Source organism: Zychaea mexicana, assembly GCF_025766255.1.
Source record: "Zychaea mexicana strain RSA 1403 chromosome Unknown BDB00scaffold_237, whole genome shotgun sequence".
In the NCBI taxonomy this organism is placed as follows: domain Eukaryota; kingdom Fungi; phylum Mucoromycota; class Mucoromycetes; order Mucorales; family Lichtheimiaceae; genus Zychaea; species Zychaea mexicana.
Window position 1 is genome coordinate 3,679 of NW_026516900.1, and position 26,421 is coordinate 30,099.

General features: G+C 38.3%; 4 protein-coding genes across 4 annotated transcripts; 3 read left to right on the plus strand and 1 right to left on the minus strand.

Moving 5' to 3' along the window:
- Positions 1-5,508: 5,508 nt before the first annotated feature.
- On the minus strand, positions 5,509-6,057 carry BDB00DRAFT_863797 (restriction of telomere capping protein 4). Its single transcript, XM_053126144.1, has 2 exons — positions 5,889-6,057; positions 5,509-5,837 (listed from the first exon to the last, which is right to left on the minus strand). Exons 1-2 carry the CDS (start codon positions 6,037-6,039, stop codon positions 5,560-5,562), a joined length of 429 nt encoding a protein of 142 aa, XP_052972263.1. The 5' UTR covers positions 6,040-6,057; the 3' UTR covers positions 5,509-5,559.
- Positions 6,058-17,221: 11,164 nt separating this feature from the next.
- Positions 17,222-18,224, plus strand: BDB00DRAFT_880337 (uncharacterized protein; the record flags this gene model as incomplete). Its single annotated transcript, XM_053127982.1, has 4 exons — positions 17,222-17,255; positions 17,341-17,474; positions 17,569-17,718; positions 17,988-18,224. 4 exons carry the CDS (start codon positions 17,222-17,224, stop codon positions 18,222-18,224), a joined length of 555 nt encoding a protein of 184 aa, XP_052972264.1.
- A 1,228-nt stretch (positions 18,225-19,452) lies between these two features.
- BDB00DRAFT_749132 (uncharacterized protein) lies at positions 19,453-19,617 on the plus strand (the record flags this gene model as incomplete). The annotated part of the gene is made up of 1 exon (XM_053118586.1): positions 19,453-19,617. A coding segment is annotated over one exon (165 nt), but the record flags the coding sequence as incomplete, so codon positions are not given.
- A 3,294-nt stretch (positions 19,618-22,911) lies between these two features.
- BDB00DRAFT_721470 (uncharacterized protein) lies at positions 22,912-23,259 on the plus strand (the record flags this gene model as incomplete). Its single annotated transcript, XM_053118182.1, has 1 exon — positions 22,912-23,259. A coding segment is annotated over one exon (348 nt), but the record flags the coding sequence as incomplete, so codon positions are not given.
- Positions 23,260-26,421: the final 3,162 nt, after the last annotated feature.

A 26,421-nucleotide genomic window follows, 5' to 3' on the forward strand; every position in this document is an offset into this window, starting at 1 on the left:
TTTTAGGAAGTCACGTGATCTAAGCCACTTAGCAAGCCCCCGGGAAAACGTTTAGCCGTGGGGGAAGTCAATTACCTGTCTATTTCCTTTTTAGGAAGTCACGAGATCTAAGGGTGTTCTCAAAAAGGGCGAACGGCCGTCCGGATGGGGTCCTGATTTAGAAGTAAGGTATTACCAAAATTGTGATAGTCCATACGGACATTTTGAGAGCAATTTTCTGGGCGTTCGGACCATGCTATTACTATTTTCGTCCACATCTCCAAGTAGTAGTAAGAGATATTGAACAAAAAAAGACGATTAACCATCAAAACAGCATAAAATGAATACTTTCCTTATTATAAATGCCTACCGAATGTCAGGCTATATAAATAGGCAGGATGAAGAAGTAATAAATGCTAATTATCATCGAAATCTATCCCTTTCTTATTTTATCACATCAACTTCGTTTATCTTCTTTTATTATCATGAGCGACAATTTTATTATTTGGTTTCTTACTACGTAAGGTTTTAACAGAAGAAACGGTAGTCAGCTTGTACGATCAACACCTCCTGTCACCCAACAGCAAGAACCAGAAACACAAGGTTTTAACACAAGAAACGGTAGTCAACCTGTACGACCAACGCCTCCCGTCACGCAACAGCAAGAACCAGAAACGGTTGAAGCCAGTGAAGGTTCTGACCTCGATACAGTAGGCTCTGGTGATGATAGGGAAGAAGAATCGACTGCTGACTGGATAGAAGAAGAAGAAGAAGAATTGATCTGCGCTGTCGAAGAATATTATACTCGCTGGAAGAACGGTAGAAGCAACCAAGAAAAAGGGGAATGGTGGGACAAGATCTACAATAAGTTCATTGAGGATACCAGTTCTGGACATCGACGTAGCAGAAGTGCTTGTAAGAAGAAATGGGATAAGCTCCTTCGACGCTTCCAAAGACTCACTGCGGAAACGAATTAGACCAGAAATGGGGGAGGACGTAATCAAGAGAGGTTCTCTCACTACGATGCGATGATGGCGTTTCTCCAAGACGATGCTAGTGTGATAGCACCGGTAACAATCGATTCAAATCGTCAAGGCAACCTGGTTCGAACTCATGATGAAGCAAATGCCGGCAACTCTGTCACAGATGATGCGGAACAACCACCAGCGTAGCGACGACGAGTTAACAACGATTTGGGCGGCGAGCTTTTGGAGGCGCATGAGCGGGGCCGTGAATAGCTGTTTGAAAAACTTGACAGCATCTTCGAACAGTTCACCGAACAAGAACGTACACTCAACGCAGAGCGCGAAGCGGCCGATGAGCGACGTTTTCAACAGCAGCTTCAAGCGATGGTCGATCTTGAAAACAGAAGAGCTGAAAGCCAACGACAGTTAGAAGAAAGAAGGGTCAGAGCAGAGGAGCAGATTGCAGATGTAATTGCAGCACTTGTAGGACTCACCCGTAGTCAAAATAATAGAGAGCAAAATAACACTGAAGAATAAATGTATTATTTGTATCACTTAACATATCACAAATTATTGACACTTGTGGAAACTATAACGACTTGTCACATTCATACTTTGTGGAACCAATGCAAGGTTATTGATTCTAGAAAATAAAACAATCGATCGCAATAAATTCGCGCATTGGAAATCGAGAATTAACTTCAACAAACCATTTCGGATAAGTGATATTTACTTAAAACAAATTGGGTTTTTAAAGACTCTTATCATTGTGGTTTTATTGATACAAATTATGCTTGACGCCGGCCGGAATGACGTGCTTGTAACTCATCCTTAAGTGTGTCGCGTTTGGCGTTCCCTGCTTGACGTAGCCGCCGTACTTCAGCGTCGGTCAAGATGTCGTCTTGTTCGACAGAGATAGACAGCAGGCTGGAAGTATTTGGTTCCATGTCTACTACTGTTGCAGTTTCGGTATCTCCACTATCTTCATCTTCTTCGGCTGTTCTACGATGCGCGTCAACTTCGGCAATACTCACAAGATGATGATCGTTAAGCTCCTGGTCAAAATCATCAATGTTATCCGGGAGTTCGTTGCCAGGTCGGTCGATGCAGATATTGTGGAGGATACAGCAGACATAGATGGTAGTGGCGAGATCGACTGGATTCAGCTGGTACAAGTAATGCTTAAGGAATCGCCAACGCGAAGTGAGCGCACCAAATGCATGTTCAATTGCCATACGCTGTGACGATAAAGCATAATTAAAATCTTTTTTGGCTCGCTCTTGTGTGTTTTTCGGATAAGGTGTCATAATATACGGGCGTTGAGGATAAGCGGAATCTGTTAAATACAAACTATAATTAGCATAAACTTGCTATATAGACATAATGAATCATCTTTATATACCTGCAATAATGTATGAGTCATTTGGACATTTGGCATCTGGATCATTTTTCAAATCTCTTGCTAGTTCCGAATTGGCAAACACCCGAGAATCGTGTGCACGACCTTGTATCATGACAATATATTAGCAAGGATACAATTACGAAAGGAAATTGTGATTTGTGAACGTTGCCTGATTCACCAACATAAACAGTCAAAAACCGCTGCTATGCATCGCATACAGCTAGGAGATTCATTGAATGGTGGTTTTTGCGATCCATCCAACTTATCCCACTATGACTTGGCTTGTGGATAATCACTAGCTTCCCATCCATAGCCCCAATAACATTTAGCAATTTGGGTCTTGCTACCGCTCTTGTTCGATCCGATTCGAAAACTACTTTTGCAAAGTCGTCTGCATTTTTCTGTACTTCTTCTGGGGTCTGCAGCCATCGGATCATCCTTCTGAGTATGTTCACCATTGCTTGCATAAAGTTCCGGCTGAAGTTCCTGTAAGAGCCTTGCGAGAAACCAAAACGAGTACTAAACAAACGGTATCCAAGATGCATGTTTGCGTAGCGCCATAGAACACAAGCAATTTGGATGTATGGTGGAGTAGCACGCGGAGAGCTACGTTGGAAAGCTGGATCTTGAGATAGCATATCCACTAACCAAATGAAAGTAGCCTTGTTCATGCGATAATGAGCCTTGTAGCTGTTTCGCGGGTTGTCATCATCCGTCAAGTTCTTATGCTCGATTCTCCAGTAATCCATGGATCGCTTTGCTTGATAGGGACCACGAACTTGGCGAAAATGGAGAGGGGAACCAATGTAAGCATACATTTCTGGAAGGAAGCCTAATGTTCGGAGCGATGCTTCGGCCATAGTAGTCATAAGAAGCCAAAACAGTCGACGTCTTCGTTCACTGATACGGCGACGGCGTTGAGTAGCCTGCTCGCGATTAGCTTGAATGAGTGAAAAACGGGAGTTGTTGTCCATTGAAAAAAAAAGAAAATTGGAAAAGAGCGGTTTCTTTATTTTTTCTGTGTTTCTTCGTATCTTTTAAGCACGATCAGAATAAACTTGTATTTCTAAAAACATTCATATCAGCGATACCTAGCTGTATTATTGGTACTGCAATAATGATGTACTAAAAACAGGTATAGGAAAAAAAATATCTTTTCTGGTTTTCCAAATTCAAGTCGATTGCCATTGCATGGATGTGACACAGCTATTTTCCTTTTCGAGTTTGGACTGAGGCATCGTCTCAACAATTTGTTGAGACGACGATTTGCTCAATTTAGAAGCTTCGACCCACCTTCATATGGAAACAATTTTTTGGCATTTTAAATTTATTTCTATTCGTGGGTGGGGCGAACGGCCGTTCGCCCTTTTTGAGAACACCCTTGTTGAGACGACCATTCGCTCAATTTGGAAGCTTCGACCTACCTTCATATGGATATAATTTTTCGGCATTTCAAAATTATTTCTATTCGTGGGTGGGGCGAACGGCCGTTCGCCCTTTTTGAGAACACCCTAAGCCACTTAGCAAGCCCCTGGGAAAACGTTTAGCCATTGGGAAAACCAATTAACTGTCTATTTCCTTTTTAGGAAGTCACGTGATCTAAGCCACTTAGCAAGCCGCTGGGAAAATGTTTAGCCATCAGGAAAACCAATTAACTATCTATTTCCTTTTTAGGAAGTCACATGATCTAAGCCACTTACTAAGCTCCCAAGGGGTGACTGTAAGAATTTATCCGGTGGCTCAGTGGCTTACTAAGTGGCTTAGATCACGTGACTTCCTAAAAGGAAATAGACATTTAATTGGTTTTCCCAATGGCTAAACGTTTTCCCAGGGGCTTGCTAAGTGGCTTAGATCACGTGACTTCCTAAAAAGGAAATAGACAGTTAATTGGTTTTCCTGATGGCTAAACATTTTCCCAGGGGCTTGCTAAGTGGCTTAGATCTCGTGACTTCCTAAAAAGGAAATAGACAGGTAATTGCTTTCCCCCACGGCTAAACGTTTTCCCGGGGGCTTGCTAAGTGGCTTAGATCACGTGACTTCCTAAAAAGGAAATAGATAGGTAATTGGTTTTCCCAATGGCTAAACGTTTTCCTAGGCTACAAAGCAGATATGTATACTTAATTTTTCAAAATCTTTGCGTTAGTGAAGTAGTCTAACGCACTAGCCTTATATCCTACCTTTTGTAGAAGGCACGAGTTTAAAACCCCCTTTTACCAAACTTTAGTGTAAATGTTTTTTGAAAAACTGGTTTTTGCTATTATCCAACCAATTCTGATTATTTTCATATAAATAATATACCATCAGATGCAGCTTTTTTTCCTCGTTCCAATAAGTATAAAAGCATATATTTTTATATAGTAAGTCTATAGATGATCCCATTGCTTATACATTTATGGTATTATACTTTAGGAATTACTACGCACACGACAAAACTTGACCTCATGCACGACATTTTTTTTGGTAGCTTAGTATTCTGCAGTTGTTGTGCGCACCGTCTCTCGTGCAGTTTGAAAGACTCTGTGTACAACAAAAAACTAACGTTGCGTACAACAATTTTCTTTGGCAGTTGTCGTACGTACCGTCTCTTGCAAAATTTAAAAGACCCTGTGTACGACAGAACTATGATGATATATACCGTGTAACTTAGAATGTTAACATACCGTGTATCCAAATGGCTAGCAAACAACTTATTTGTGCCAACATAAGTACTATAATATAGTGAAGCACAAGCAAGAAGATTTCTAAGTAAGCACAAAAAAACGTAGCTAAGACTATAGAAAAGTGAGTAGACGGTGCACCAAGCTTTTTCACCATTTTAATATCTATGACGGTGGTATTGGCTGCAAAGACATATCCTGTATTTCGTGTTCTAAAACTTGCTAGAGCTAGGGCTGTCATATAATTCTATTCAGTTAAAATTTTGACGGTCAATGTAATATTCGACGTATATATAATGTAAGATGATAATAATGTGTACACCAAATAGTTGAATATTTGGAGGGTGAAGAACAAAACATATAGTAAGAAATAAGGGATCAGGAAAATAGGTTTTGATATGATTGTAAAGAACAATTAATCCGGAGACAAGGCACAAGAGCTTAAATATGAGACAAGAAGAGCATAAATCGTCGAGTACGATGAGGTAAATGACATTTGACACCAAAAAAAGTACAGAACTGCATAAGGGGTTATGATTCGTGTTGCTTTTTCTAATCATTCATCACTGCTTTCACTTTCATCCGAATCTATGGTGGGATTGATGGCACTGCCGAATTTAGCACTCTTTTTCATGATATCCACTGCGTCGTCGTAAGAAACATTCTTATCTTCTTGGATAAGTCGTGCAGCTATCTCTGGAACAAGAATCTGCTGAACAAACTGAAGTGGTGGCATCGGGGCTGTATTTGCTGCTGTCAGGTGGTTCGATTTCAATAGTTCTTTCGTCAAACAATCCATAATGATTTGCATTCCACGGGGTCCATATAACCAGGCTGTTTTAAACAATGATTTAGTAAGTTATTTTATGAGTGATAGCTTTGTACTTACTAAAGATTTTTCAGCCCTTGCCATTAGTACGAATATGGATCGTGCAACACTTCGGCTATATTGGCTGTAGAATTCGGTTTCTATCGATTTGAATGTGCTTTCGGTTTTGCTGACTATGATATCTTGTATATCTGGTACATAATTCATTACACGTAAAGGCAAGGTCACAAAATCGATATGAGCTGGGTAACCTTAGGTGATTCCTTCTGGTCTGATCAACATTTCTTTCCTATGAATGCTGCAGAAGTTGTATTGCTCAGTAAAGCGAACTGGTCTGGGTTTAATCTGTGCTTCATTGAAGCAGCGGCGACAAGACGTTGAAAGTTCTTTAATGCGGCATTCGTCTTGTTTCTTATGCTTCTCTTCTTTTTGTATATATTCATCGTACTGCTTCTGTATAGCAGGAGGTAACGGTAATAGCAGGTGTATTTGACAATGGGGACATGCTATTGCACCATGATCTAGATAGTATAACAGATGTGTTCAGAGTTACTAGAATATAAAGATACGGAGCGGCAAGTTATAGGTACTATGATGATCGCCCCACATATCAATATCGCAATCAGATTCATCTAAAATCAGAATGGGCGACGCTTGTCTTCTTTTTTCTATGCTGATTGCTGTTGAATCTTGTTCCACTGTTTTTTTGATATGTAGGTACCTCCAAAACGTTTTGTGATCGTGACCTAGGTTGATCTCGTTCTATTGCTGCTTATGTCGCTGTGATATCGGGGGCCATCGCATTTTAACAGATGATTGCAGCAAGACCGGCTCCTAATGGTTCCCATTCATGAAATGCATAACGAACGGCAGGAGACTATATCGTTTGCCCGAAAGTATAGAGTATGGCAATGTCAGCAACAGCGGATGATATTTCGCCCATGGACCAGATGTATAGCAAGCAATCAGCCGCTCTAAAGCATTGGCTACCAACTGAATATCCACGCTTCCGTCAAACCAGTACTCCTTGGGACAGTCGGCCTCAATATCACCAAAGGCGACACCATAAGACATCCTTTTGACCAGTTTTTCATATTCCGTCTGGCTGCCACCACAGATGTGAGACAAACAAATGCTTTTTCCCTTAGCCACCACGTACTCACGCATTCTTTTTTTGATGTCGGCGTATTTATCTTGATTGCTTTTATATTCGAGATACGACAAAGTTCTGAACCCACACCATCCGTCTGGCTTTATCTCGACCGAGTCTGTAATGTACGACAATAGAATATCTGGATGTATTGTCGAGCTACACAGCAAACGGTGTAAGTTCATATATATTAAACCACTACTAGGCAAATATATGCCTATACCTTTGATCATGTAGAGCCTGTATACTACACTTTTTGTTTGGCCAAAGCTCTTCAGAACCGTTCTCAATCATTATAAGTTTTCTTTTTTTGACCATTGGGTTGGATTCGTTTTTTTCAGTAACAGTTTTTTTTCTTCTTTCTGATTTTTCTTTTCCTTTCGCATCTTGTTCGATAATCTCAAAGTAAGATGGTAGCCTCGACCCAATAGCACCCTTCGGCCGTCCTTTGGTTTTGACAGCGGTCAGTAACTCTAAATCTTTGATGGGTACTGGTTTGTACTGATCTAAAGCCATATGTATACATGATATCAAGTCTTGCTTTTGTTGAGCCGTCTGTGCATCGATAAATAAGTTGTCAATTCGATCTTTAAGCTCTTAATAATCTAGCTCCAACGCATCTTCTTCATCATCGTTGATATCGGTTCCAAGTTCTTCGATGACAGGTTGTTTAGATACTTTTGCTATGTGATATATGAGCTGTTAATTCCATACCAAAATATTGACTTTAGCTGCGACATTATAAGTTACATACTTGTACTTGACACCAATTTCCATCTTTTGTCAAATATATTGGGATGCAAGATTTCTTGATCATTAAACTCGTAAAAATAGTGTCTGCACGGCAAACAATAATTGACAAAGACTTCATAGCTATTACATTGCGACGATCCCGGCGTCAAACGGCGAGCAGCAATCAATTCAGATATAACGACGTTGATTGCTATAGAGTTGCCACAGCAATTACTTAGTAGGTCCAGTCCACCCAGTCCACCTAGGTAGACCCCAGGTGGACTCCAAAATATTTTTAGATATTTGGCATCAAAAAAGGCCCAGGAACACGATTTATTATGATGAAAAGCTTTACCTAATTAGTACATTGCGAAGATATAAGCTATTTACTGTTGAGCAGAAGGTATACTCTACCGAGTCTACCTAGTCCACCTACAAAGTACTTATTCTGCCCCAAATTTAACTTTGAAAGTCAGTTGTGAGAGAGTGTAAAGACAGTTGAAAAAAACCATTAAAGTGTACTTGTCATCTTGTTTCATAAGAGAATTGTATATTTCAACTATATGAAAGGTAAGTAAAGAGAGAATGGGAGGGGCAAGATCTTACCACTACAAGAGGAGAAACAAAAATGGAGGTAAAAAAACAAACCACTTTTCATATAAGAAATAAACTTGGTTTGTTATTATTACTTCTTTACAACTTCCTTTTTCACCTCCATTTTTGTTTTTCTTATTGTAGTAGTAAGATCTTGCCCCTCCCATTCTCTCTTTACTTACCTTTCATATAGTTGAAATATACAATTCTCTTATGAAACAAGATGACAAGTACACTTTAACGGTTTTTTTCAACTGTTTTTATACTCTCTCGTAACTGACTTTCAAAGTTAAATTTGGGGCAGAATAAGTATTTTGAGTCCACCTAGGTAGACCCTAGGTGGACTCCACAATATTTTTAGACATTTGACATCAGAAACGGCTCAGGAACACGATTTACTATGATGAAAAACTTTACTTACTTAATACATGATAGTAATATGACAAATTTACTATTGAATATATAGTATACTCTTATGTAGACTAGGTGGATTTTGAGGTTGAATCTTTGGCCCTTTTAAGTAGTGGGATCAGTATAAATCTATGTCGGACATGTTTAAGCAGGGGAAAGCAAAATGACAATGACAAACTCTTTGGAAGAGTGACGAAAAGGACACTAGTTCATATATTATTAGCTTCAATAATATATAAAAATTTATAAAAGTTTTTAATAATTAATAATATATTTAACATTTAAATAAGTATAAAAATAAATTTTTATTATATAAATAAAAAATGGATATTAATAACCCATTAAATGATACATTAAAAAATGAAATAGAAAAATTAATTGCTAATAAATGGGATTTTTCAAATAAATCATAGCCTGAAATATTAAATAAATATAATCATAGAACTGAGATTAAAAATTTTAAAAATAATACTATATAAATTATAAAAAATGAATTATTAGATAAACTTGGATATATTGCTGTTTTTTATTTTCTAGTTATATTATATGGTGTAAATGAATATCCAGCACCTTATAGAGAAATTGAAAAAGGATTGCTATTATTGTATCATATTGTATGTGGTGAAAATGGTACAGATATAGAAAAATTTATACCATATTCTTCATTTTATAGATTATATAAAGCATTTTGGATAACAGATTATATAAGAATAAATAAAAAAGTTAAATATGATTTAGAAAATATTTTTTCAAATATAAAAATAAGAATATTAGCTGCAAAAATAAATAATCCTACTGGATTTAAAAATATAACCTTATTTATAGATAGACATGATTCGAAAATTAAGTATTATCATCCTAATGAAAATTCAAAGGATTTATATTCTTATAAATTAAAAGGAAAAGGAATAAGAATACAAATTTTATGTGATATGAATCAAATGATAATATTTACATCTAAAAAGTCAAAAATGTGCAAAGGGTAATGATGGAACAATGTTTCTTAATATGAAACTATATAAAAAAATAAATGAATTAGACTGTATAGGAACTGATGGTGGTTATGATTTATTTATAAATACTTTCACTGAAGATGCATTAACATCTGGTTATGAGTTTAATAATTATAATTTTCAATATCCAATTAGAAAAGAAAAAGATAAAAATTAACTATTAATGAAAAAAATTTTAATAAAAAATTTGGTAGTTTTAGATCTGAAATAGAGAACCAATTTTCTGTACTTGCATCTAAATTTAAAAGGTTTTCAAATAATAATTCTGCATTACAAATTTCAGACATAAAATATTATAAATTACAGTTCTGTGTAGCATGTTTATTAAAAAATATAAATTTAATAGTAGAAAAATATAATATAAAAGAAGAGCCCTATTATCGGTTATGGTATAGTAGTGGATTTGAATTTCCATCAAAAAATAGCAAACAAAATATTATATTTTCAAGTGAAAGAGAAGTAAATGAAAATTATAATATAATAGTAAATTTATATGAAGAATTTTTAAAACTTGAAATTAATGATAATAATGAAAATATAGAAAAAAATATTAGTGATAGTGATGATGAAATGATAAATGAATATGTGTTTGATAATGGTAAAAGAAAAAAAATTATTAAAAAAGTTATTAGTGTAAATATTTAAATAATATAAATAAAATAAATAAAATATATTATAATAAAAAAATATATACAATAGTATATATTTAAATACCAAAATGGTATTAGAAAAAAAAAGGATACAATGTATCCTTTTTTTTTTTTGGGGTATAATGGTACTCCAGTACTGTCTATTAGATTAATTTGTTGAAAATTCTAATATTCCCTTTTTTTGTTGTTTTTTTATTTTTTTATATTTCATATAAAAAATGAAATACTCTGCCTATATTGGTAGCGCTACCGAAAATGAATTGTACCAGTGATATTCTGCTTGCCACAGTGCAAATTATAATTATGTATAATAACATAAAGATAAGCCTAACGTACCAAGTATTAATATGTGCACGATTTATTTTAATAAATATTAGTATGGAAATCGTATCAATGGGCCATGGGGTTTTCTCTACAATCCATGAATATTCTAGAGTATTATACATAATGTTTGTTTTCCCCTCCATTTATTTTTCTAATGAATTATTAAAATAAATTTATTAACCTTTTTGTAATTATTATTTTTTTATAAATACAAAATTCAATTTTTATATTAAAAATAATTTTAATTATGCATAAATTGAAACTCCGAATATTTATAAATTTGCTTAAAATCCATAATCATAGTCTAGTCCGCAAAGGGAACCATGGTAACAAAAAGGGAATGGGTGGGAAAATGATAAGAGTGAACGAAAAGGGAAGAATGTAGCACACGTAAAAAAGAAAGAATAAGTCGAGTGGAGTGACAGCGTGAAAACGAAAAGGGAAGCGTAAACAAGAAGAAGCGAAAAGTAAAAGGAGGAGTAATGGAAAAGGAAGGGCATAGCAAAAGCAGTAAAGGAAAGAAAGGAAGCATGGGAAAAGGGTTGAAAGGGGTAAAGCGGCGGTTGTCATGGTTATCACTACTGCATGTATGGGAAAGCATCTTCTTCCGATGGGCTTTAGAATCATTTTCGGTGTGGCGACTTTGGATGGTTTACCACTCAAGTTAAGTTTACATTTTTAGAATGGGCACAGTTGTGGAGTTGGTTAACCAATGGATCTTGAATAGAGAGGTCACCAGTTCCAGCCCGGCAGCGATATATAGGTGTTTTTTAGTTAATCCATCCTTAAGTATCTCTCCTTTCATGTACCATAGCTCATCTATTAGTATTGCTATTGCTATGAAACTCTGTAGGGATATATATATGATGTATATACATCTAAGTATGCTTTTATAGAAGACAGGCACATTGCTTATTTTAGACATTACATATGAGGATGTATAAAAATCACTGAAAGTGGCTTTATTTAAGGTGTATTAAGACCTCTAGAAGGTGCAATATTGTAGCTGGAGTGCTGTAAATTGCAGTACATGTATCTATCATATATGGCAACAACATACTCAAACGGCAATAGCAGTCACATAGCCACTGAAGCTGCCTTATATAGAAAACTATTTTTGTGAGCTTATTTTTGGTCTAAACATACACTCCAGAAGTATGGTAGTCACACCTCTTTCTTATAATTGTGCGGTATAGTTGCAACGCAATGGCTGAAATATACTAGTATGCTGCCATGGTTGAGTGGACTATGGCGCCTTCCCAATCCAGTTGAGGCTTGGGAAGGCGCAGGTTCGATTCCTGTAGCTGCTATTTTTTTTTCAGCAAGCAATATTTAGTTTTATTGAGCTTTAAAGTAAAACTAGACATGAAAATCATTCTTTTGTTCAAAAACTATTACTATGCAGTGAGACTAGTATAAATACACTCTATTTTTAAACTACAGCATTTTGCGTTTGAAACTATAAAATTTCTAGGGGGTGTAATATAGAGATGAACACCGGTGTGAAATACTGTATTTGATTGGTTGGAGAATAGAAATGATTCGTGATAAACAGACTCTCCCTGGTGAGAAATTAAGGGCGTCTAACGGCTCACTTCCTTTTTTTCCATGGGCGATAGACGCTGTCTAAGAACGCATCAGGCTTATTTTCATAGTATGAATCAATCTTATATTCATCACAACAATATTTCATTAAACAGAGGTCTTGCCTCACGGCTAACTTCCTTTTCCCCGTAGGCGACGGAGGGCATTCAACAGCGCACGCGCTTGCTTCCCCGACACCAATCGAGCTTTTTCATCCATAACAATAAGACATTCAATGAACAGTGTGACATGTTCCATTAGTACGCAGCCAATTTTTAGAGCTTCAAAATCGATTTTGTGACAAGGCTTTCTGAATCTACAGTGGATCAATTCCTTCCTGCATCTCATTCTTTTTTTTTCGTTCAGCAGGTAAACTCGCATTGCTGGCCATACCAGCTGTACTGCCATAGTTCAAGCGTGAAGACTGAAAATTCTAGCAAGTGCACAAGCGATGTATATGACCTGGTGCATTTCATCATAGAATTTATTCATTAGCTGGTGAGAGTGATTGCTCTGTAACAACTGCACACTGTACAAAATGTTCTATTAGGTGGACAGATCATTTTTCCCTGGTATGGCCTACTCGAACATTGTAGCAAGCTAAAATCACTTTTAGTACAAAGCTTCCCGAAGCAGGCGTGCTGTATGTAGCACCTTTGGGTGGTGAATTTATTATGTGGAAGGAAGATAGGAAGTCTGAGAGTGAGGATCTCTGATTTATATGTAGAATCAACTTTGCTACAGCAGAAGAGTGATAATACGAACGTGATTTACTGTAACCAACGTCCACGTCCAGCTACACTATCGTTTCTAACGACATAATTATACTGTTCCAAAACGTGTTTTATATAATCTAGAGGGTGAAATGTATTGGTATTACAGTAAAAGTAGTAAAACGAAGAGAACTAAAATCAGGGCTATACCTATATAATAGGCTGCTTTGCTAGGCATGCAGGAAAGTAGGATTGCGAGTGATCGACCCAGTGTTGGCAATCGGTTTTGGTCACTGTAAATGCTGCTTTTTCGATTCGTCCAATAAGGTCATCTTCAGTTGTCAGCGGTTTTTTTGTAACATGGCCCTTGATCTTTGACCAGCATTCTTCGATGGGATTTAAAAATGGTGAATATGCAGGGACAAAAATTATGCGATGGCCGCCTCTTTCGATTGCTTCTTCGATCTTGTCCCACTTGTGGATCCTTGCGTTGTCCATAACTAGGCACATGTTTCGAAAGCCCAACTCCTCCAGAATGTCCACCAAATCGTTAATGAAATCCAAAAAATGATCGCGTGTTGTACCATGGGCCGTTCTTTTCCGTTTACGAGATGACTCTGGTGTCGTTTGCTTGTATTCTTCTGGTGGTGCATGCCTTGAAAGCAATATAACGCCTTTGCTCGACATAGCACCAATAATACTGACGTTGATGGATCGCAGTGCTGGGACAGTAACAGCTGCTGGAGTGCCTATCTTTGACCAAGCTGAAGGACGTGCGTATGCCTTCGAGAATCCACACTCGTCAATGAAGACACAATTTGTACTATAAGCGATTCCCTGGGTTTTTAGGTCAGCAACAAAGGCAGCTCGCTCGTCAAGGCCCCTGGTGGAATTACGGTCGGCAGGTATTCTTTTAGTGCGCTTCAAGGAGTATTTGAGTTTTTCTGTAATATGCCGATATACAGCACTTTCACTAATAGTAAGATCTTCAATATAATTTTAGCGATGTAGACTATGCAACAAGTTTACTTATACATTCTGTTGATATTTTGCTAACAAACCTTTAAAAGTACTGTATAGTTTTTCATGCATGTCCTTCACAGCTATAGTGGGACACTGGTCAATCTTGGCTTTGATAAAAGCAGAATGTAGGCCGTTCAGCTTCTTGTTGTTTCCTCGTTTAACATCGGCTGCTGGTAGATATCCAGGGAGCACCTTTCTGTCGTTTGCTGCTTCCTTTATGATGTTGTATGCCGACGCTTGTACAATACCAGCCTTTGCAGCAGCTGTACGAACCGGATCACCTCGGTTGATATGGAGATTGACGAGTTGACCGACTTGGCGTGCAGAATATTTATAACGCGTCCATGTATAGTTGACTGGCTCTGAAGTCATGATGATATCGTCGTCGAGTGTTGGTGCTTCATCGATGTCTATGTTACCAGCTTCGCCTGCGTCACCATCCTCAGGGACAACAGTCATCCTGTACACGGTATGAACACATGAATCTGCCTCAGTTTCTGGGCCGTCGCGCACGTAGTAATCACCATCTGGTTGATAGTGATACATGGTGATAGTAGACTATGAATCAGTAGCGACGGTGGCAGGTTGTTCTTGTTGCATGTTGTGATCCATAATATTAACGATAACGAGTTGTTTAGAAATTTAGATAGAAGTGAAGAGTTGTGTATGTTCAAATGAGAAAAAGAGAGACTAAACTATAAAAAGTGCAAGGCACTTTGGCCAAGAACATAGCATTGGCCATGTAAATAAGCCAGTAATGTGTATATGGTATGCACCTACCAGTCACTTGAACTTCTATGTAGTAGTTCATCTGCAGTAATAGAATCACGTTCGTATCATTTCATGGTCACTATCTTAATTTGTTGCCACTAGCAACAATGAGAATAATTGGATGAATATATTTTGTTACAGTGCTATTAGAACACATACACACTCAATCTAAAAATACAACAGCGTATTTGATAGAGGGAAAACCATAAATAGTATATAGGTATTGATCACAATTATATACATGGGTGGCACAAGCAGCGTTGTGCTGCAAGTGCTACATGCACACAGACATGGTCGTTAAATATGAGCCAAAAAATTTCTGGAAGACTTTTACAACTATGGATAATAGAGATATGTACATCATAATAAGTAAGATTAAGATGGAAGCCATAAAATATAAACAGATCATCAATCAAAGGGGGTGCTCAGATGGTATGAAAAAGGGGGTGATAGATTTGCTACATACACTGTCTATGCCATACTGTTTTTGTTACCTTAAGATTTTCATGATTTGATACACGCGTGCTATTGCATCTCGAAAACCGTTTACGTACGATCGATATGCTCGTTGAGCAGATTCTATTTATTACTCTCTTGTCATCAGTATACCTTTCTTTTGGCAAATGTCAGTCACTAGTGGACTGTTCACTTCTCCTTTTTTGTATGTGTTCTTTCTGTGCCAGTTCGCTCTGTGCAACTGTAGGGTATTATGTAGTTTGCTTAGAATGCATTTGAACTATAATTTTATATGCCGGTACGTCCAATATGGCGATTTATTTCGATATGTGTATCTATTTAAAAAGATTATTCTTCTCTCTCTGTTCTATTCATTTTTTTTGTTTCCCTTTTAGGTTAATTTCTCTATGCAAAACGATAGTCCTGCTCCTGTAAAGGAGATTTGAATCGTTTGCATAATAGATTTTCTGCTAGTATACATATAATCGCGTGTTATAATATTTGCATGGCGCACCATTTATGCATTATGTTTGTCGGGTCAATGATTTCGTTTTATTAATTTATTCGCTCTGTACGAATGGTTCATACATCTGTTAGTTAAGTTCATTCTTTTCCTAAAATAGACTATCTGTACAGACTATCTGTTGCATTCGTTTTGATATATGTGCTCACTCGTTTAATATATTGGATCACGCATTCGTTCTGTTCATTTCGCTTTTTAATTATTTGCTAAACACTTTATTGCATTTGTTAGCTTCATTCTCTCCTTTTACTATTACGTTTCATTAGCTATGTTTGCCCCCTGTGTATGTTACATTTTGTAATGCTTGCTTGCCATGATCATTAAATTCGTTAGATTCGCTCGCCACATTCATATCATTCGTTAGATTTACTTGCCACGTTCGTTTCATTTGTTAGATTTGCTTGCCACGTTCGTTTCATTTGTTAGATTTGCTCGCCACGTTCGTTTCATTTGTTAGATTTGCTTGCCACGTTCGTTTTATTTGTTTGATTTGCTTACTACGTTCGCTTTACTACTATTATGATGCTTGTTCCATCAATCATGTATGCTTCTATTATTATGGTTATTCGTTATATCTATTCATTCGTCGTGTTTTTTGCATTCATTCAACGTTATGCTCGCTCATTCTATAGCTATTCTTACTCCATTTAGCCCCTTTTAGATTAGCTCAATGTTTTTTGGGCTGCATGGAGTTTTCTATACGATCTAGTTCCCTGATTTGTTTCGTAGCACACAACAGAGTACCACATGGAGCTTTGCTGCTGTAATTCGTTTTGACAGCATGTTATAATAACAGAAGACCATGGTTGCATGTATCTTTTCGACCTAATAGCTATTTTAAGCTCAATAATATTAAATTAGATAGTGCTCCAATACATTCGCTGCTGTATCATGGATAACAAAACCAACTTCATATTCGACTGATGCCAATACAGTAGCCACCATTCAAGGAGAACGTACATAACCAGAAAACTTCTTTATCGATCATAACAGATGGATCGACCATGCGACGAGTATTTACTGCATACAGTTTAATATGATTTCAGATAACATTTTTACATAACTACATACCTATTATATTTTTTTTGTTATACTATCTGCTATCCAATTTCCTTTTGACGAAATCATCGATCTCTCCTATGCACAGTATGAGGCGCAACCACACGTATCGTCGTACAGACAATGCCCTTGTAAGCTTCTCATTAGTAGTACAGAGTGTCCGTTAGCGCTGTTTCTGATGTCGCATCGTCAGCTCGCAATATATTAAGGAACCTCGCATTGAAATCTTGCCGTGTTTTATGCAATTTCGATATAAAAATCCGGCAAATTTGATCATTCAAGCCCGTTAAATGTTTTACATTATCCATACGCTTATTTCTTTATCGCTATATATCATCAACATAATTTTCGTCATTACCTACCGTCAAGTAACCAGTAAACGTATCATGGAACGCATATTGAACGACCCAACTATGCAGAGTATGATTGTAGCGCTACATATACTTTTGTTATTACTCTAATTAGCCAGGTGATATTAACTGCATTTATTAATAAGGATACCTAGAGCTCCGTGAAGAGTATATGCGGGACAACCCAGGTGTTCTCGATGATTGGGATGCCCGACGAAGGTTCGACTACACAGGCCGCCTACTAGAAAGGCAACAAGCGCCCCTGGGTACTCCACACCGCCGTCGCAGGGTAATCTCTTTGGAAGAAAGGGGAACGATGATACATTTGTATCAGGCTGGGCACACAATGAAAAGCATAGCCGAATACATTAAAGTGTCCACAGCCACGGTGCATTGGACATGGCACAGACGGCACAGGTTCCTTTTGGAGCTTGAGCAGCAATATCGGCACCAACAACAACAAAATTTCCCAGAGCATGACAGTGATGCAGCTATTTCTGTTCGATTTCAAAATTTACATTTATCCAATCCGCGTAATTTTAGTTTTTAATAAATCTGCACTTAATATCTGTGATGCCAAAACTTGTTTAATTCTTTTCTTTGCATAGAATAATGTGCTTACTATAATCGTAGACTTTGTGACGTAAAACCGTGGTATCAAGCTGTACAGTAGAGCACGGACACTCTATCAATATATAAATCTCAATGATAGATGCGCTATATGAGCACAATATTCATGATGTATACGCAAACACGTTTCCAGAACATATATAAACGCAGTAGATTTTATTGATTTACTAAGACAATCTATCAACAGCATCCCATTCCATTAAACATGATCTCTACCACTTTCTACTACTACTACGAAGTCAGCAAAAACACCTATCTGCGTGAAACCAGTGCTACCACCTCGACCTCTGGTGACGATGCACAAAATATTGCTATTGATATTGACCGCACCAATGGCAATGGCCAAAACACCATGGCTGTTGACGACATCTCACGCAGCGATAATAGCGACGACTACGATTTAGAGTAACATCTCCTATTACTAAAAATACTAAGTATATAAGCTCAATATTTGTACTAAAAATAGATATTAAAATTGTTACACAATATTTCTATATAAATTAATATATTAATTGGACTTTCACAATATGTTTATTTTTAGAAATAATATTAAAAATAGAAAATAAAAAGAATTAATGAAAATATTTTAATTTTAAAGAAATATTTAAATTTTTAATATATAAAAATGTTACTCTTAACGTTCGAACCTATTGCACCGGCTGACCATGTGTGGACATTGATCAAGTATACTCCTCATCAGGTGGCAAAGATGATCAGTTTGGTGGAGTATAAGAAGCTGTCCGTGCGAAAAGCAGCCGAATTGACCAACATCAGTAATTCGTGCGCCCATCAGTTGTACAAGCAACACAAAGAAGACAGCAGTGTGACTCCAGGTTATAAGGCCAAGAACCAGATAAAGAGACCGCGCAAGATCGACCTCACTGATGAACAAAGGCAAATCGTGGATCTCTACGTCAAAAGCGTAGCTGACCAAAATGCGAACGTCGTAAAGGTCAAGGATGCGTAGGATGATCTGTGCCAGCAACTAGAAGGTGAGCTATTTATTACAACATGCAACATGACTTGAATACTCGTTTTATCATACTAATACTACAAATTTAAAAGGTTTAAAAATTAGTCAAAAAACTGTCAAGGAGCGAATCCAGCAAACAGTTGCATTCACGCTTGTACTACCAGCAGTCCCTCCCTACACCACCACCAGCGATATTCTGGAAAGTCGTAGCAAGTTTGCCGGTGAGCTGATGTCCCATAGTCTAGACTACATCGAAGGCTGCATGTTCATCAGCGAAGGAGCGGTTGTCATGTCGGAGACCTTGGTCGTTGAAGCACGCACAACAAGGTCTGAGGCCAAATCCTACGATTTGAACATCTTCTTGTGCCTCACTGCAGGGGGTGTTCTGGCCGTTTCCCAAGAGGCAATGGTGGCTGAAGCTCAAAGGAAGCAGCGACAGATGGAGAAGGTCGGCAAGGCAAAAGGCACTGCTCCGGACCACTTAATCCAGTTTGCTAGTGAGGTTTTCAAAACCATCAGTCAAGGTGAGTTTCGATGCGGTGTCGTCATGGCAAACAGACACTTGTTCCGGGAAAGGCCGTTTGTGAACGCGGTACGGAATGCAGGCCATTTCCTACTTTACATGCCCAACAATTCTACGTTCCTTGACCTGTGCCGTCCATGTTGGGAGGCCATCCAATCGCGCATACGACGAACGCCTTTGACGGATGAAGATAGCTTGGCAAGCCATATTAAGGAAGCCGCAGAGACGATCACAGCTGCAGAATGTATTCGTTGGGTGAGCGAAGCCAAGTCGTATATCGATCGCTGCTTAGCAAAAGAGCAAATCCAGTAGGAATGCTATTATGTTTTTTCTGTACCCATTACACTCCTTTTTTATGCCCTCCTTTTCCACTTCTTTCTTCATGCACGCTAGTCGTACCTATGTCAACTTATTTTTTTCCATTCCACTCTTTCACTATGCACCTGTCCTTCTACACTAGTTATACTTATGCCAAACTTTTTTTTCTCTGTGCAGTAAATATTATATTCAAGTAAAAAATGATGCCCTTTGAAGAGTCTAGATACCTGTGGCAAAAATGCACTTACTAGAATTTTCAGTCTTCACGCTTGAACTATGGCAGTACAGCTGGTATGGCCAGCAATGCGAGTTTACCTGTTGGACGAAAAATCACAAAATAGATTTTGAAGCTCTAAAAATTGGTCTGCGTACTAGTGGAACATGTCACGCTGTTCATTGAATGTCTTGTTGTTATGGAGAAGCTCGATTGGTGTCGGGGAAGCAAGCGCGGTGCGCTGTTGAATGCCCTCCGTCGCCCACGGGGAAAAGGAAGTTTGCCGTGAGGCAAGACCTCTGTTTAATGAAATATTGTTGTGATGAATATAAGATTGATTCATACTATGAAAATAAGCCTGATGCGTTCTTAGACAGCGTCCATCGCCCATGGAAAAAAAGGAAGTGAGCCGTTAGACGCCCTTAATTTCTCACCAGGGAGAGTCTGTTTATCACGAATCATTTCTATTCTCCAACCAATCAAATACAGTATTTCGCACCGGTGTTCATCTCTATATTACACCCCCTAGAAATTTTATAGTTTCAAACGCAAAATGCTGTATAAAAGAGGATGTGAATAGCAGTAGCATTGTCATTTAGAAGAGAATGTGGATGGTAATAGCAAAGTCAAAGGATTGAGTAGTATTACATAGGGGTCGCAATCTGACCTGCGGGTTAAGGACAGGTCAATAGGTTAGGTTGATGCTTTTCTGACCTGCGGGTCAGCCCATTGACCCGTTGTGACCTATATATACATATAATATGTATAAGGTACTTGTATTCAAGTAGTCAATCTTCTTATTGGGAAGCATCATTATATTATAGGATGTACACACCCGTGCAAAAAAAAAGAGGAAACCAGTTGCCTTTTTGAGTTATCGCATGCAGCTACCATATTGGGACAGCAGAAAAAGAACCAGGTCCCCCCACCCCTCATGCATTTACGATGAGATGCAGATGATGAGGCTTTGCATTTTGGAATAGGATTGGCGTAAAAAAAACCTTTATTGAAAATAATTATGGGCTAAATTTTATGGATACTGCGTAACTAAACACACTAATAAAATAATCGATGACGCTTTCAAGCTTGCAAAAAGAATTTCAAAAAACAGTTGTGAATCTGTTACTTGAGGTTATGCCAATCTAGTATTGCTTTTAAAAAGATGATGATTAGCCTTAATAGCTTATATAGGTTTTGTCAACGCGTCATCATTTTCAAATTACCAAAGATATGAGCAGTATAAATCGGCATGTACTTCATATAGCCTATAGTTAGCCTATGGTTTAACAGAAACTTATATCAGCGATTTCCATGCCGTTTAATAGCCTATGCCCTAAAGGAATAAACGTATACTTACAGAGAGTCTCCAATAAAAGCACTTATAGCACCATCATGACTATTAATTCAAAAAGAGATTAGTCACTAAAGAGAGCTTTTTTCAAATTTCAAACCAGCAACTAAGCATTCTTACCTTGTTTTATAATAGCCTACAGATTAGTTTGAGAACATCTAAGAAGATGCTATATTAATTTAGGTTTCAATGGTCTTAAACGAAGAAAATAAGTAAGACATTGTTACCTGAATTGCAAAAGATGGTGGGCAAGAAGAAGGTGGAGAAAAAGGGAGACGGAAATTGAGCTGAGGCATTCTTAATTTAACTCAGCACTTAACCTTTTTTTTTTCTCTTTTGCACTCACCTTTATTCTCAATTACAACCATCTCCATTCGACCATGTCCTTCAACGTCTTCTCCATTAACGCACAAACTCAGAAGCAGCCTAAAACCAAAACATGTGTTCCTTGTAACACTGTCATCAAGCTTGGAGATGGCTTAGGAAACTGGAAAACTCATGTTAGCTCATCGAAACATCAGGTGAATGTTGCTGACTATGATGCCTGCATCGTCCGTGCTTCGGCTTCTAATGCTGAGGATATGGACGTTGACAGCACCAATTCGGGAGAGGAGCACCAGCAGCAGCATAGTGGTAGCAACGACGACGTCGAAGACGACGATGACAGTGACGACGAGCCGGTCGACATTGCTGCTTTGCGTCAGTCGTACGTGTTTTCCTCTCTCGGTGGCAGGAATCCGGTGCTAATGCCGAGTTCGCTGCTGATGTGGAGAGTAATGGTGGCAGCGACGATGAAATCGACGAAGGTGATGATGATGGTGATAATCCGCTCGATTTCAGCGTCGACTACGAGACCAACGAAGACTGGTATCCTTTCGAGAGCCAGTTGCAATTTCGTCTTGCTGCCTTCTTCCCTGCAGACGATCGCCTGAAAGACAGGATGATTAAAAAGCAGCTGAAAAGTCTTCTCGAAGATGTAGCCGTGATGTTTCGTGAGGATAAGGACCTCAAAGTGCCATCTGTTCGTTGGATGATGGATCCATCGTATGCTAAGCGAAGCAAAGTGCCAAAAATAAGAATAACAACAGTCAAAGCAGAGATCAGCAAGCCTAATACAGACGAAACCGTCAAAGTTACGGCACATATGCATAAGCCATCAGATTGCTTAAAGCTCCTCAACGCTGATCTAACTGTCTCTTCGAGTTTGAGTGCTCTACCCGACAAAACGCCTGACCAGCGAATCGAATTGATGCAAGGCAGTAAATGGAACACCTGCAATCTATTCCAGCATCTGTGCGTTACCAATTCTGTAGGAGCAATGCTTTGGGTTGGTGATTATGCCAAAATAATCGGCATCGGGCAGCAAACAACGTGCAAAATTGCAAAGTTCTACACTAAGCATGGTATTACATTTGCCGACATCTGTCCCGTCAAACTGGCCAAAAAGCAGGGTAACATAGAAGTAGCCGTACTTTCCTACGAGAGCGATCCTGAACATCTATACTATATAACAGTGCCAATCGATAGACTTGCCCTTGATTATGATGCCAATTGCAAATGGCATTATCTTGAGCACGTTGCTGCAAAGGTGACCAGTTCCGGTGCTACTGGGGATATATGCGATTTCGACAGCGGCGAGTTCATCCCTATTGACTTTACGAAGCATAGTGATTTCAGAATCGGTCTGTGTTACGATCGTCGGCTGCCTGTCAAGATCGTACCAGTGAACTTGTTCATTGATGACACTAGCGGCAACCGATCAAAAAAATGGAACAAGTTCAATAGCTGGTCTCTAACGCCCGCTGCGCTTCTACTCACTGAACGCAACAAACGGGAGAACACGCACTTGATCGCTGTCCACAACAAATTGACTGCTTTGGAGATGCTTCCCTTTATTGTCGAGGACTTGTGCGAGCTTGAAAAGGGTGTGGTGATGTTCGATGCTGCTAGCAATCAGGACGTGTTGGTGGTAGCGCCGCTGTGCTTTATTTCGGCCGACAATCCACGGCACGCCGAACTCGTGTGTAGCAAAGGCCTTGCTTCAACTTTCCCTTGTTGCAAGTGCTACTACTATAAAGGATGTGATGAGCACTAGGCAGCTCTACCTCGCAATATTACTGACGTTGCAATGCTGTCAATAGGTCTTGATCTAGAGGATCCGGTGCGATTGCCAAATGACACCATGACAACGAATCCTACTGCTGTAGGATATAAACTGACTAGTGTAGAGGCGTTGGGCAACCTCGAGGCGTTTGACATTACGAAAGACTGCCCAGTAGAGATACTGCACACCACGATGCTGGGAGTTACCAAATATCTCTTGCTTGAATTTTGCAATTATCTTGACAGCGACGAGCTCAAAGACCTCGAGCTCAAGTGCCGCAGCTACGACTCGAAAGCCTTCCGTCGTATGCTCAGCAGTAGTCTGCGTCTTCGCCGTTCCTTTGTCGGTCGCGATTACAAGGTCATTAGCCAGCAAGCAGCCGTCATCCTCAACGATCTCCTCCATCATGGTTGGTCAGCAAAAAGCGAGGAGAAAATGGAGGGTCTCCAGGCGTTCTTTGACTGCTTCCGTGTACATGGAGAGGTCATGTCGCTATTATTCATGTCCAAGATAGAAACAAAGTTCTCTATGTACAAGCTGCTGCTGAACAAGAAGACGGAGGAATCGACGGCTATGATTGGTGTTGTCGACAATTTCCTTATTGCGCAAGGAAATATGACTGCCAATAGTAAGATGGGTAACAAACCCAAGCTACACATCTTGCATCACATCGTGGAGGATATCGAACGTTTCGCCACTGCTATTTATTTTGAATCAGAAAAAGGCGAATAGTTCAACAAATTCCTCCGAGAACACATCCTCCACACCAACCGCCACAACCCTTCACGAGACCTACTTGTTTCCTTTGGACGGTATACAATATTTCGTTGCATTGTCAATAGAGGCTATTTTCCCCATGTCGCGTCTAGTCGACTTGTTCATGCCAGCAACAAGATATAGAGTTGCCACGGCAGTTACTTAGTAGCACTGGGCTTGCAGGGGAATATCAAGGGGTAGAAAAGAGCTTGATATTACCTTGACATACAGCTTTTCTATAAAATATAAAGGTGTTTTCAAATACCTTAATATTTAGCTTTTCGAGTAAATATCAAGGTCTTTTTACACCTTGATATTTTTATGCGCATGTAGTCCCCCAAGCTCATAATTTGATTACATCATACATGTAGATGTCTATAACGGTCTTACTATACATTGCATTTGGACCGGGTGCCTACTGTAGTAGGTTCGTAAAAAGAAGGATTACGCATTGCATATTTTCGTTCTTTTTATTACACATATAGTAAACGGACAAAGCATGCTATTGGTTTTTATATTCATGGTTATGTGTAATATATATATTATTATAGGTGTCCACAACCGTTTTTATTATATTTTGTATAAAAAATCAATACAAGATTATGCTTTATAGAACATTAAAAGAACGTCATCAAATGTAAGTCTATGTTATGTAATGATTTTAAAAGGAAGGCTGTAGTCGAAAAGAGATAGTGCAAAGGATAGCAGTCCTGCTACGGAAAAATGCATGTTGAGTCAAATTATAAGTGAAAGCAAAAGCAGCGTAGAAGGAGATGTTTATAAACGATTTTGGAGATAACATACCTAAAAGACACAATGAAGATTGTTAGTGAAGAATCCAGAATGGGGATTAATCCTTAACAGTTGTTTTCTAAACAGTTTTATTAATTAAAGGCAAACAATTGTTTAAACAGATTTAGGAAAAATGAAAAAATAGATTATAATTTTTTTTAAGATTTTGTCTTTTTTAAATTTTTTTAAAAAAGTTTTTAATTTATATATGATTTTTTAATTCTTTAAAATTTTTATGTTTCACATAAACCTTTTTAAACCTTTAAAGGAGTTATAACCTTTAAGGTTTAATATTTAATTTGAAAAGTAGCGGAACGGTAGTGAGCACCCCCTCCTTTAGGCTAGACCTACTGGATCGACGCCTACCAGTCACATTTTTTTTGATGAAATACAAAAAAAAGTAGACGCTTGACAGGGAAAGGAATAACTAAAATTAATTTACTGTTCACAGTAAAATTAATTGTTATGGATTGAACCTCAATGCATAATTCATAGGATGAAGGAGTTAAAGACCGGCCGCGAAAGGAGCAGTTTGATATATACCAATGGTGCAGAGACAACGAAGCTCGTCATATGTCATAGGAAAAGAGTACTAACAAAGATACATATACCTATAAGGCCTTGATCCTTATCATCCATATGAGTCAGCCGTAATAGTAGCACTCCATTTCATCACGTTAGGAAGCCTTAGCAAGGCATGAATAAGTTCGTAGTGTACATGTGGCACGATGAGATGGGTGGTAGATTGTAGTTAGTCAGGGTTATAGATAAATGGTATACAGTAGACAAAATGAAAAAAGGGAAACTTACGCTCTTCTAGCTATATATAACATCTGGCAGCGACAGCAGCTTCAAAAGGTATAAAGTACGAACTGTGTTGTATGAAATGGTATAATGAAGGCGTGCATTAGTATAAGCAAGATAAACTGTAGAAAAATGTAAAAAGGAAAGAATAAGAGCCAAGAGGATCACCTTCAAACAAGACTGTAAATAAAAATCGATGTATATAAAAACTGGCTGTTGTATCTGCTACGTAGTGAGAGGAAGAAGAAGAAGGAGGAGGAAGAGGAAAGAGAAAGGGAATCCAGTGAACCAAAAAAAAAGAACTTTTGAAAAGTACTCATCACATGCACACTCACAAAATCCGATCCAAACATTTGCCACAGATTATGCAAGTAGCGCGTCGATTCCACCGACCAATACTTTATCCATCTTTCTGTATTCCAATCTTACCTACCACCTTACACCTTGAGCATGATAAAGTTGTATCCACTTGGCGTTCCCGTAGCACTGGATATTAAATCGTTGAAGAAAGTGGTGGCCTGTGCAATAGCCATGATCGTAGTGAAAAGTAACAGGCCGTGCATAAGAAAAGGAAGTGTAAGAAACAATGCGTAGAAGAAGTCCAAGTATGCAAGGAAGAGCATCAAGTGAGATCGTTGATTACTCCCCCAACACAATCTATATTGTGCTACTTTATTATCGTACCATAACTTTTACGAACCTTTATCGTAAACAACGCCATCCATTTACATTTGCTGCTGGCAATATGTCGCTTAAATTTGCTACATTCCT

Bases quoted from the DNA above. Each gene is read 5' to 3' on its own strand.
- BDB00DRAFT_863797 (XM_053126144.1), bottom strand. From the start codon at position 6,039: ATGAATTATGTACCAGATATACAAGATATCATAGTCAGCAAAACCGAA. The intron at 5,838-5,888 runs GTACAAAGCTAT...TGTTTAAAACAG, and splicing joins GGCTGAAAAATCTTTAGTAA to CCTGGTTATATGGACCCCGT.